We start from the raw sequence: 12,632 nt of genomic DNA, 5'->3' as shown, positions 1-12,632 counted from the left end.
AGTTGCATGACTCACAAAAGCAGGAACTCTCACAAGGTACCTAAAAACTGTTACAAATAGCATGTTTCTTGTGAGATTAGGATTGGAGAGCTGCTAGAACTCCTCTGAAAAGCTTGTTTTTCTGGTTCAAAGAGCCTATGTTTAGAACAAATCTCTTCTGTCAAACAGGCTTAAAGAATTAAAAACACTTTTTTATAAAAAGGCACCTGTAGCTCTAGATATGTTCTATTAAAATGACGGCCAGAGCAGATTTCAGAAAAGAATGAACATACTATGAAAATTGATTTAGCATATTAAACTCTTTCCTTGATTCTTTACTTCGTTTAAAAACAGTACAAAAATGCTGTAGTGAGCAACTAGAAAAGGAATAAAACAACATCTAAATATGTACATACATTATCATACTTATATTACCATGATATTGGCACATGAGTTTAACATTGTAAGTTAACTTAATTGCTTTGACATTTTTTTCTCCCTTTTAAAAATAAGTCATAAAAGAATACAACTATTTAGACTTGTCCCAGTAAGGGAAATTATTTTCTAATAATAGTATATATCATCAGACTGATTCCTATATATACAAAATTGAAAGACTAAAATAAAGCACATAGTAAATAAACTACCACCACCACCACCAAAAAAATAAACAAATCAGCCAAAGAATCCTGTATTTTTCCATGAGCAATGTAAATGCCAAACTATGCAAGACCTTCACTAACAATACTTTCCTAGTTCCACACTAGAAATAATAGAGGCAGCTGTTTCTTCTTATACTGCAAAATCCTCAAGTCTCTACAGAGAAGGCCCCATTTCTCCGAAGTGTAGACATAGTTAGAAGAAACATGTTCAGACGATAAAAGTGCATAACAAATGAAGCTGTCTGAATGAATTTCAGGAACCAAAAGTTAGAACCAGAACCAACGGTTTGTGGATTTACCAGTAGTTTCTTGTAAGCCCAATAACTGTCTTGTTTTTACCTTGCAGTCTTCCCATCTCTGAATCATCTGACTCACTCTCACCAGAGGTGGTCATGCCTACAGCCCCAGCAACAGAACTAGAAGCTGGAAAGAAGAAAAAAAAAAAGGGGAGGGGGGAGGATTACTTAATCACCGTATGATTGGCTTCTTTAAAAAAAAGTTTTAACAGATCACAAAGGATCTCTGCCCTCAAAGCTGAGCACCGTATCCTCTGGGGTTCAAAGGAAGAGTCAGACGTCGGAGTGTGTGTTCTACAGCGTGAGCACCAGAGCGCAGCCTTTGCAGGTCATCCATGAGTCCCTCTCAGCTGGCCCAGAGCTGGTCTCTCTGAAACTGTTCCTGAATGAAATCTTGTCCTGGATTCGACTGTTCAGACTCAACTCAGGCAAGACTGATAAGACTGGGATGACGTTAAATCAGAGGACCGACCTTCCAAGGCAGCATTCAGGAACAGTAGCACCAGAAATTGATATTTTTGGGGAAATGCTCCTCCAAAGTGATGGGCCTTCTAGGAAGTCTTTGTTCATCACAATTCCTGGACTCTAGTCCTGGTAGACAAAATGGTTTCTCTATTTCCAGATTATGAGAAGATTGCATCTTCAGGACGAAGGTACTGATACATATATTACTACCACCTTTAAACTACTAAAGCACAATTTGGAAATAACAAACGTCCACCTCGATGCTTAAACAAACACAATAGCTCATCAACTCAGGAAAATCCTAAGACAACAAATGCCAGTCTGGCAACCGATTCAGCATCGCACCCAATAAAGGTTCAAATTTATTATGAAACATAGCAGGAGGGGACCTAGACTTGTAGAACTAGTGGCTGACATTTCCTCACATCCTCTGCTTGAAAATAAAATCCAGCCCTTTGCACCTGGCCTACCTCAGATCACATATCATCTAGCACATCTGAAGCCACATACCTGAACTGCTTTCAAACTTAGTTCTAAAATTAGCATGTGTAGCTAGCTACTAGGAAGAATATTGCTACTATTCTTTTCAAAAAGAAAAGTACATAAAATGTAAATAGTGAATTTTTTTAAAGACAAAATATGGGAACACCAAACTCTCAAAAGATCCTAATTATTTTCATGTTTTCTTAACACAAAATCAAAGATTTCATTTTATCAGGATTAAAGATTGCCTATTTTGTAAAAATTTACGCTATGCTTTAGATTTAAATGTTAATGCAAGAATATGAAATGACTTAAGTGGAATCTCACTTCAGCCAAGAAAATGAAACCTTTATGTACAAAGCACATAAAGAAAGGCCACTTACAACTGGTAATATGAATTCTTAACCAACATGCCTGGACTAGAATGTTACCATAAGTGTGCGCGCACCTACCATTTAACACTCCTCAAAAACTCAGTTTATGGATCCTTTGACTCTTAATATATGATCATCAATATTAATGATTATAGAAAATTAAATGTATTAATGGAATATTTCATAGGGGAGAGGTATACAATGGATAAATGACCTGGATCAAGAACTGAGAGAAAAGTCATTTAACCTCTAACCTGAGTGCCCAACACAATTTTCTAAGACTACAAGTTACAATGGAGTTGTCAACAATCTGCCCCAATGAAGGGAGCTTCCACACTGAACCACCCCACCCCCTACCAAGAAGGCAAAGGCAGCACTTTTTATAATACTTACAAGAATGTTTCAACTGGATCAGAGATCAATGTAAACTATATTGTAATGAAGGAGTATACCAGTATTTTAAAATCCAAAACACCAGAGAAGTCATGCTGTGAGTGGAGGTTATGACTAGATGAATGGAGATTTACCCAATTCCACAATTTTAAGAGCCTATGAATAAAGTCAATGTGCCTTCTTTGTCAAAGGATCTACCTTTGGGTAAAGATATGACAAAGTCTTTTCTCTGCAGCTACTGATCCATGTGTATACATCCTTTATACTTATGATAGGTCAGCAGTTGGGGAGAGAACATGTCCCTTTGCAAACTTGCCTATGTGGATTGAAAATGAAGTGTTTATACCAGGAGGAAAGGAGAAGATGATATTGCTGCCTCCTTTCCCATTCTGAGATAAGAGACTAGAGGGAGAAGAGTCATGAGGCAGTATCCAGGTGTGAGTGCAGAAGGTTTCCTCTGTGACCCTGGGCAAGTCACTTAACCCTCATTGACCTGCCCCCCAATAATAATAATAATAATAATAATTATTATTATTATTATTATTATTATTTCCTTGGTGATAAAATATCAAAGTTCTGTTGAGCTCTCTGTACATCCTTTACTCATTCTGCTCTCCCTGCCTATAGTGAACATTTTGGTGGCATCATATGAAGACAATATTAATAAATTCTCAAAAGGCATAAGAACAAATGCACAATAAAATATTAAAATTTGTTACATGAAACCTGAAGAACAAAGTTTTCATCCTTTAACAGCTTACTTTTGTGAGGCACATATAAAATAGTGTTCTCAAAAAAAGGTTCATGTCAGTACAACAAATTCATGACAGCTAGAATTCACTGAGATTATAGAACTTAGCTATGTAGGGTATAAATGAAATTGTGGCATGGGAACCAGTAGCTGTGATAAACACTAGTACTTTATGACTTGATGTGGACATGAGAACCATGACTTACTATGAGGACTATTAGAAAAGATAGGGAAAAACAAGACAGATAATAAATAATAAATATTTCTTGACCTTTGGCCACACATCGGGAAGAATGCAACTACAGAAAATTGGAAGTGCTAAATCTCCATTCACTTTTTTTCTCTTGCCATAACTACAAAAACAATACAAGATACACACACACAAATGCACGTGTGTAGGTATGCATACACATGTTTATACATATACATTCATAGGTATATACACAAATATATGTATGTTGTGAGTGTGTCCCTTTAACAGACACAAAACATTGCAAATTTCCTACTATTCTTGGTTTTGATTCTGTTTTTGTTTTTTCATTTGATGATTTGGCGTAAGAGTAATGAGTTTACTGAACTCATACCCTGGATACCTCAGTATAGTTCTAATGTCTAGAGGGACCCGATCCCCCCCCCCCCAAGAAGCTATTAGAGACTCTGGAGGCACTATGAATGCGTCCTAGTTGTGGCCTAGGTCGGGGCGGGGAAAAAAGAACTCTCACAAATCAAACATGGGCCATATCAAAGAAATATAGAAAGGAAAGAAAGACTCAGCTTAACCTCAATCTGACAAATTCTTAGAGCAGGAGTTTTGAAATCCCTCAAATTTTTGTTCAAGGTTGACCATATAATTTCATGGCAACCCAATAATAGACACTGAACAAGAAAAGACCCAGAGAGTTCTCTAGTTTGTGGCTAAACGTAAAAAAGCAGTAAGAACTCCAAATATTCACATTTGGATGGTATGGTATGGACCCACCACATTTACCAAATAAGTTTAAATCATTTTAAGGACCATGAAGACACAGAGTACTTAAAGGCTAGAAAGGGGGAATGAGAACCATCTTTTCAACTATAGCATAGTAACAGAACAAAGCAAGGTGGAGAAATTAGCTGTTAAAGGGAGTGAGGGGCAAAGTTTTTACACAGAAAAATCTAAAGGATCATTACAGATTTTTCAAAATAAATGTTAAAAATGTTAAGAGGTCTGGTACAAAATATAGACTGCCACTTTTATTATCACACTAGCAAAGACCAAATATATCACCCATTTGACAAATTAGGTAAACTAAGGCACAGATACTTGATAACTTGTCCACCTTTCCCAATATTAGCAAAGTTATGGGGGAAGCATTTCTAATATTCTCCATTATAAATCAAATAAGGCTATACTCACTCAACAATAATCATCCATGGATTCATCCATTATCTATGAATAACAATATTTTTAAAATTCATCTTTCACTACTTAACAATAAATGTAGTCATTGGAAAAGTATTTATTTAGTACTTTACCAAAAACAGTAGAACCTCCTGTAGAAGAATATGGCTGGGGCAGCTAGGTGGCTCAGTGGATAGAGCACCAGGCCTGGATTCAGGAGGACCTGAGTTCAAATCCAGCCTCAGACCCTTGACACTTACTAGCTATGTGACACTGGGGACGTCACTTAACCCCAATTGCCTTACCAAAAAAAAATAAAAAAAAGAAGAAGAAGAAGAACATGGCTAATACCAACCTAAAAAACTATGTCATATTTAAGGGGACATGATTTGGCTTCCAAAATATCAAAAAAAAAAACACAGAAGAGTGTATTTTAATAGAGACTTAGAATTTGATTAAGATCAAGTGGCTTTCTGTAAGGATCCTCTTGCTTCCATCTTCAGGCTTGAAACTTGAAAAGACTGAACTAGGCCTCCATTATGTTGGGATGGATGGAATATGTGTAAAAAACAACTCTAACAGATAACTTGGTAGTAAAGGTATCATTATAAAATATACACTGATTTTTTTTAAAGTTATTAAAAATTAGAAAAAAGCATTCAGGAACAAATGATGAGATCTGTCTACTTTCGCTATCAAAAAATTGAGACCCCAACATAAGCCCACATCAACAAAAGTATAACAGAAATTGAGTTTATATTCAAAAGGCTATGAAGTATAAGTTTGGGGATAGACACAGCTTTGTAGAAAATAAAGAATATGCTAGGAGTCAATTACTGTAGGGAAAATTTAAGGACACCAACATTTGAGAGAAAATACTTAGCAAAAAAAAAAATGTTGCTCACATCACAATGCAAAATCTGTCAGTGCTACACAAACAGGATCAAGGCTAGATTGTAGTGCCGTAGATAAATGTCTATAAAAAAATGAAAATGCACCCTTATTATTGACTCCTTTTTGTTAATTCCTAGATCTAAAGTTACCGGTGCATACTGCTAGTATCAAGTGACACGTTTTACACAAAATAAATTCTCAAAGTCTACCAGGAATCAAAGATTTGAGTCATTGTTCCCTACTGCATTAATTCTAAAGGCTAATGAAAAAAGAATAACAATGGTATTGATTTCATAATTAATACAATGTACTTTGAAATCTAGAAATGGGAAAATTAAATTAAAATTTTAATTTAATTTTATTAATTTATAATATAGTAGTACCCTGAGAAAAAAGCTTCATGTAAATACGTACACACTGAACACTCCTCCTCCCCGCCAAAACAAAACAAAACAAACAAACAAAACAAAACAAAAGAAAAAAAGAAAAGAAAACACACCCTATCACAACTCAGCAGTTTCACTAATTTACATATATAATTACTATGTTCTTACTTTGGAATTAAATTCCTAAGTGTTAGATGGCAAGTCTTCCCACCACATCTTTTAACCCAAACTAATATTTGCATATAATTAAGACACACTTAAACAATTTTTAATGGCACATGATCAGATTTTAATGCTAAAAAGACAGAAAACAGATAACCTGAACTATTCTCCTTAATTGCCTACCCATCTCTACCCTGTGTTTTGTGTGGCATGGCAGAAACGATGCAGGTCCACAGCCATCATGCCTACCTGCGGCTCCTTGTGGAGGTTCATCTGTCCGAGCAGCTGATGAGTTAACTCCATCCTGGTTGCTGTCAGGGTCTGCCATCTTCTCCTGTCGGCGAGCTTCAGCCGCTCCTCTTTTGCCCAGGCCAGAGCCTCGCCGACTAAAGGGACAAACGCCGCCATATGCACTATTACCAGTTAAGCAAAGCAATCAAGAAAGAAGAACTGTGTTCTAGCAAATATAGCACAAAACTCCCAACAATAAAAAATGGGAAGGCCAAAGTAATTGAAGTTGGAAGCTATTTTAGAGGTCATCTAGTCCATATAAGAAAGCTGAAGGCCAGGAAAATTAGGTCATTTATCTAAGATCATAGAAACATGCAGCTAAACCCTGAAACTGAACTTAGGGCTTGACAGCAAATCAAAGGTTCTTTACATTAAAGATGAATTGTTCTTTTTTTGCTTTAAGCTAGGGATTATTTAATAGGCACACTCGTTTTTGGACCCATAAGGTTAAATCAATTAGATCCAATCACAAAAAAGTCAACATTATATAAAATAATTCTTTAACACTGCATAAAAGTCGTTCTCCCCACTTGCTTGTTTTCTTTTTTTCTTATTACAAGTTAAGCAAATGGTTCTAGAAAACCACAGAACCACAGAGATTCTTGGCATAGTGATGTTCATGCTAAGGCCATTTTTATCCATAGTCCAGTAAACGGAAAGATTCCTAAATGAACTTTTCTTTTGCTGAGGTTAGACTTTAAAATGTCCCAATTTTTTCAGGTTGTAGACTTTTAGAAGGTCTATTTTTCTAAATTCACTGTGGACAGGCTTTTGTGCCATTCAAAGGAACAACCAAAGCCCTTACAGACCAGGCCGAAAATAAACCACAGGGCTACAGAACTGTGTATGCCCTTTGATCCAGCAATGCCACTGCTAGGTTTACACCCCAAAGACATCCCCAAAAAGAGAAAAAGACCTATTTGTACAAAAATACTTATAGCAGCTCTTTGTGGTGGCTAAGAATTGGAAATCAAAGGAATGCCCATCAACTGGGGAATGACTGAACAAGCTGTGGTATATGATGGTGATGGAATATTATTGTGCTAGAAGAAATGACAAGCAGGATGACTTTGGAAAGGCCTGGAAAGATTTGTATGAACTGATGTGTAGTTAAAAGAGCAGAACCAAAAGAAAACTGTACACAGAGACAGCAATACTGTGTGATGAAGAACTGTAAAAGACTTAACTGTTCTCAACAATACAATGATCCAAGACAATCCCAAAGGACTATCGATGGAACATACTATCCATTTTCTAAGAAAGAACTGATATAGACTGAAGCATGCTATTTTTCACTTTCTTTTTTTTAATTCAAGTTTTCTTGTACAAAATGACTAATATGGGCAGCTAGGTGGCGCAGTGGATAGAGCACCGGCCCTGGAGTTGGGAGGACCTGAGTTCAAATCCAGCCTCAGACACTTAACACTTACTAGCTATGTGACCTTGGGCAAGTCACTTAACCCTCACTGCCTAACCAAAAACAAAAAAAAATGACTAATATGATAATGTTTTACATAATCATACATATATAACCTATATCTGATTGTTTGCTGCCTCAGGGGGGGGGAGGGGGAGGACAAGAGGGATAAAAATTGAAACCCAAACTATAAATAAAAATGTTTATTGCTTTAAAAAAAATAATAAACCCCCAAAAACCCATTTCTCAGTCTTTTTTGAAGAAACCACACACCCAAAAGCACAGCATATGTTCATTAGAAAGTTACTAACTTGGAGGAAGTTTTAAGAGAGAGAAAAAAAGCACAGTTTGCTGACTAGAAGAGACATTCTCAGATTAATGATAAAACAAGACATTGATCTTTTTTTAAAAAAAATTAAAACATCAAGTTGATTATCTCCTTGTTATTGGTCAGAATTTAAAGGGTAGCATGTACTTGTTTTTGGTTTTGTTTTTTTTTTTATTATGAGCTGTTACTGACTTCCAAGACAGAAATGTGTTTAAATATCTCCAATGGAAGAGAAATTCCAAGTTTAAAAGATTTAAAGGATTATTATTTAAAGGATTTAAATTATTTATCATTTAAAGAATTATTAGAGCATGACTCACTAGCTCCTACACATATTTCCAAAATAACATTTTGATGAAAAACATTTGATGAAAGAAGAAAATGAATAATATGATCTATAACAGCAACATTGCAATGATGCTCAATTATGAAAAACTTGGCTACTATGATCAAGACAAGGAATACAAGACAATTTTCCATGGGACTCATGATACAGAATGTTCTCCCCTTCCAGAGCAAGAACTGATGAATTCTGAGAGGAGATTAAAGCATGCTTTTTTCACTTTATTTTTCTTGCTATTGTGTGTTCTCTTTTGTAACATGGCTAATGAACTACATTTTGCATGACTTTACATGTATAACTGACACATTCATTGTCTTCTCAAGGGACGGAGGAGGCAAGGAAGGGTGGGAGATAATTTGAAACTCAAAAACTGTTCTTAATGTTAAAAATCTTAAACTCAAATTGGGAAATATTTAACGAAACAAAAAATTTTAGGTGTACTTATAAAAGGTGGCTTATATAAAGCATAAGCTCTAAATAAATATGTAATTCAGTGTAAATAAGGTAGCTTAGATACGTAATTTGAAATATTTTTAAACGCAGTTAAGTTCTTTCTAAATTTCAGAGTATGCAAAATTTTACCCAGCACTTGAAAATTCCTATCAAATAAATTTACTTATGTTGTAAAGATAAAAAGGATTAAGAAACTAGTCAATTATTTAGATAAAGCTAACTAAGAAAAAGATGAATGTTCATCTTCTAAGAATTATGTTTATATAGGTAACTAAATGTTTGCCTTATTTTAAGAGTTTAATCCTCCGAGGAAGATTATACATAAATACCAATCAATCACCCTAAAAGATACAAAGGCCCATTTTCCCACTCTCATATTCATAAGATACCAACTATGTATTTAAAAGACAGTCTACCACAATGTTCTTTTAGGAAGAAGCATTGCTTTGTTCATTAATGTGAATGAATTACACAGATGTCAACTATATAATTTAAAAACTATACATAGCTTTATTACTTTCATATAGATATATAAATTTAAATAAGGTTAAAGATGCTACTAACCCCAAAATGAAGATTAATATGCCAATGAATTTAGTAAACTGATGCTTCCAGGGGTTACTTTCGTATGTTGAGGAGTTTAAAATATAGATTCTTTTTTAATTTCTTAGCAAATCCATTTCAACAAATATTCAACATGACTGAATGAATACGGTGTAAGGGATATTTCATTACCGTTAACACAAGGACTAGGTAAAAGCAAGGGATATACTAAACTAGACATCAGAGGTAATGGGATAGAGAAGCATGGCTGATACTATACTTCCCAAAGTGACCTAGTCTAAAAAACAAAGAATGAGAAGGAAGCAACAGTGAGGTAATGGATATAATGAGCTGCCTGCTCCCCCATTGTTTCTATTTATTTGTTTAATTCTTTCAGTGGGGGCAGAGTTATGATTTCATTTCAGCTGAGACTCCCAAGGTGGAAACTTCTACCAATGCAAATTAGCAACTTACAGAGATTTGTCTGTGGTCTTTTTGAAGGTTTTCTCAAAGGTTAAGTGACTGTCCAGAGTAGGTTAGTAGGAGTCAGAGGAAGGACTTGAACCCAGGGCTTGTGAGCCCTCTCTTGTTGTTTACTTTACTGAAGGTTAGGGGTCAAAGTCAACAGAACAAGCCTCAGCTCCTCTATAGTTTGAAGTTTACCTGACCTGGGCTTAGCTAAAGTCACTTTACCTTTGTGAATAGAATAACATGATAATGAATCTATTGATAAACCTTTACAAACTAATTCCACTACATGTCTAGGGCTGAGAACACCTCCCATCCCACCTCATACCCTCAGTGACCCAGGAACAGCAAATAGTGTCGCTGCTCATCTTTTAGCACCTATTGTATCTATAATACTATATTTGTAAGTAACTTTTTGTTTTGTTTTGTTTTTTTAGTGAGGCAATTGGGGTTAAGTGACTTGCCCAGGGTCACACAGCTAGTAAGTGTTAAGTGTCTGAGGCCGGATTTGAACTCAGGTACTCCTGACTCCAGGGCCGGTGCTCTATCCACTATGCAACCTAGCTGCCCCCTGTAAGTAACTTTTTAAGGGATATTGGTTTGGCAATCAATCTATTATGCTCCTTAGTTTGACATTGTAGACAATCATGACTGAACTAAGTCAAAGATTATTTGCATACACATAATGAGTCTTATTATTAAGGATGTATTGGGAAATTTAATTGAGAATATGTAATCAATCACGAAGGTGATGGGAACATAAGAAAATGTGGGTGCCAGTCCAAATGCAGCAATTCTGGGGAGTGGATAGTTTTCCCAAGTCCACAGCTCCCCCTAACTCCTCTGTACTCATCGCATAGGATGGAGAGGAAGTCCCAGGGCCATTTCTGATTTCTGAGGAGGGCCCTGCTGGGCAGAGTAAGGATCCAGCCTTTCCAGAGCCGCGGCTGGGTGAAAACAGCCCACATCAAATGCATGTTTAATGCTTTTCTAGAACCACAGAGCAGTACCAGTAGCAGCAGAGAGGAAGAGAAAAGAAAGACAAGAATCTCAGTCTATAACACTCAATGACATAATCCTAACAAAACAGGATACTGAGCATCTATTTATAATCATAGGTCAGGAGCATGGGGACAGGTAACGTGATCAATCATCCAGGACTTTTTTACTCTATGGAAGACAGGCTACACTGGGCCATAAAAGTTCCTCTGTGGACAGTCAGCCCTTTCAGAGTAGAAAGCAGCCAGAGGGGACAACTAGATCGGGGGTAGCTAGGTGGCAGTGGATAATAAAGCACCAGCCCTGGATTCAGGAGGACCTGAGTTCAAATCTGGCCTCAGACATTTGATACTTACTAGCTGTGTGACCCTGGGCAAGTCACTTAACCCTCATTGCCCCACTCACCCCCCCCCCAAAAAAAGGCAGCCAGAAATGTCGGTCCTTTCTCCAGTGATCAGAATATTAAGATACGGGAAAATAAAAATGTCCCCATCTTCCCTAGAACCAAATCTCGTTATTTCTGCCTCAACACTGTTTTTAGTATTGGTGGACTGTTATTTCCTATTTCCTTTGTCGTTCCTGGGTCGGGGACGGGGGGAGCCCTTGGTAGAGTACACACTGAGAAAGACAATTGTAGCGGTGGGAAAGTGCCCTCTTTTACCACTTATGAAATGCTTTAGGGGCTGGACCCTCTTCATTGGGGCCACTGGGTTTGACTGGGCAGAAGAGCCAAAAGCAAAGAATAAGGGAGCCTACAAAGAGCTCTTGTCATCACCACCATGACTTAAATAGCACAACCTGCATTTTACAAATAACTGAAGTTATCTGTACTGAAGGGACCTACTCATGGTAACAAATAATAATTTAAAGCTAGGATTTAAAAGTCTCCCAGCACTAAGCTCTGTGCTCTTTCCACTACATCATGCATATAGTAACTCTTCAAAAAGTTGCAAAGATACTCTTGTGGTAGCAGAGGAAAGGAATACTTAGCTTTTAGAAGAGGGGGGTGTCCTATGGGCATAATAGAAGAAGCCTTACCATTCTGCATAACAATCACTCAAGGCTATTAATTTTCTGAGTCTCCACAACTTTCTGTTGTGTGACTTTGCTTCCTAATTGTAAAACTACTACCCACCAGGAACACTAATCAGTGCTTTAGATGCTAAAAGTGAATTTGCTGATCCAGTATTCTCAGTCTTCGAAGAATGTCAGCAGTGCTAGTCTTCTTTGGGTCTATTTATTTACTCACTTGACATGATTTTGGAAGGTAAGACAGCCTACAATCCAATCTGTCAATCTTTCATTTGGAGTTATGAATTTGCACACTGGATTAAATCACTTTGCATACTGGTTACAATTGCTATCACAGCTATAAAGAATTTGTTGGGGACTTTCTAAAAACATCTAATCCATTAAAATGTTGTTTTAAGATATTCTTTGCAACCTAAGTCTTATTACACTAATGTGTAGAGATGACCCTGGGTTCTGAAAGGCTACATTAATGGAATACTGTAAACACTCACAAGTCCACATCTGCTAGAAATGCTTCGAATATTGGCACAAG

At 36.6% G+C, this 12,632-nt stretch overlaps 1 protein-coding gene across 17 annotated transcripts in view; it reads right to left on the bottom strand.

Moving 5' to 3' along the window:
• The window catches only part of TRIP12 (thyroid hormone receptor interactor 12), a 173,910-nt gene that overhangs the window by 65,644 nt on the left and 95,634 nt on the right, over nt 1-12,632 (bottom strand). For 15 of the 17 annotated variants that reach the window (XR_006355722.1, XM_043996483.1, XM_043996488.1 and 12 more), the window contains 2 exons: nt 6,476-6,612; nt 981-1,064 (listed from right to left, as the gene is read on the bottom strand). Coding sequence is in view for 16 of the 17 variants with exons in the window: in XM_043996483.1 (XP_043852418.1) it covers nt 981-1,064; nt 6,476-6,612 (221 nt within the window). In the remaining variant the exon portion in view is untranslated. The remainder of the gene's footprint in view (nt 1-980; nt 1,065-6,475; nt 6,613-12,632) is intronic. The other 2 variants (XM_043996493.1, XM_043996497.1) reach the window with 1 other exon arrangement.

The sequence above is a fragment of the Dromiciops gliroides genome, chromosome 3, assembly GCF_019393635.1.
Source record: "Dromiciops gliroides isolate mDroGli1 chromosome 3, mDroGli1.pri, whole genome shotgun sequence".
In the NCBI taxonomy this organism is placed as follows: domain Eukaryota; kingdom Metazoa; phylum Chordata; class Mammalia; order Microbiotheria; family Microbiotheriidae; genus Dromiciops; species Dromiciops gliroides.
This window is presented reverse-complemented; position numbering and strand designations above follow the sequence as displayed.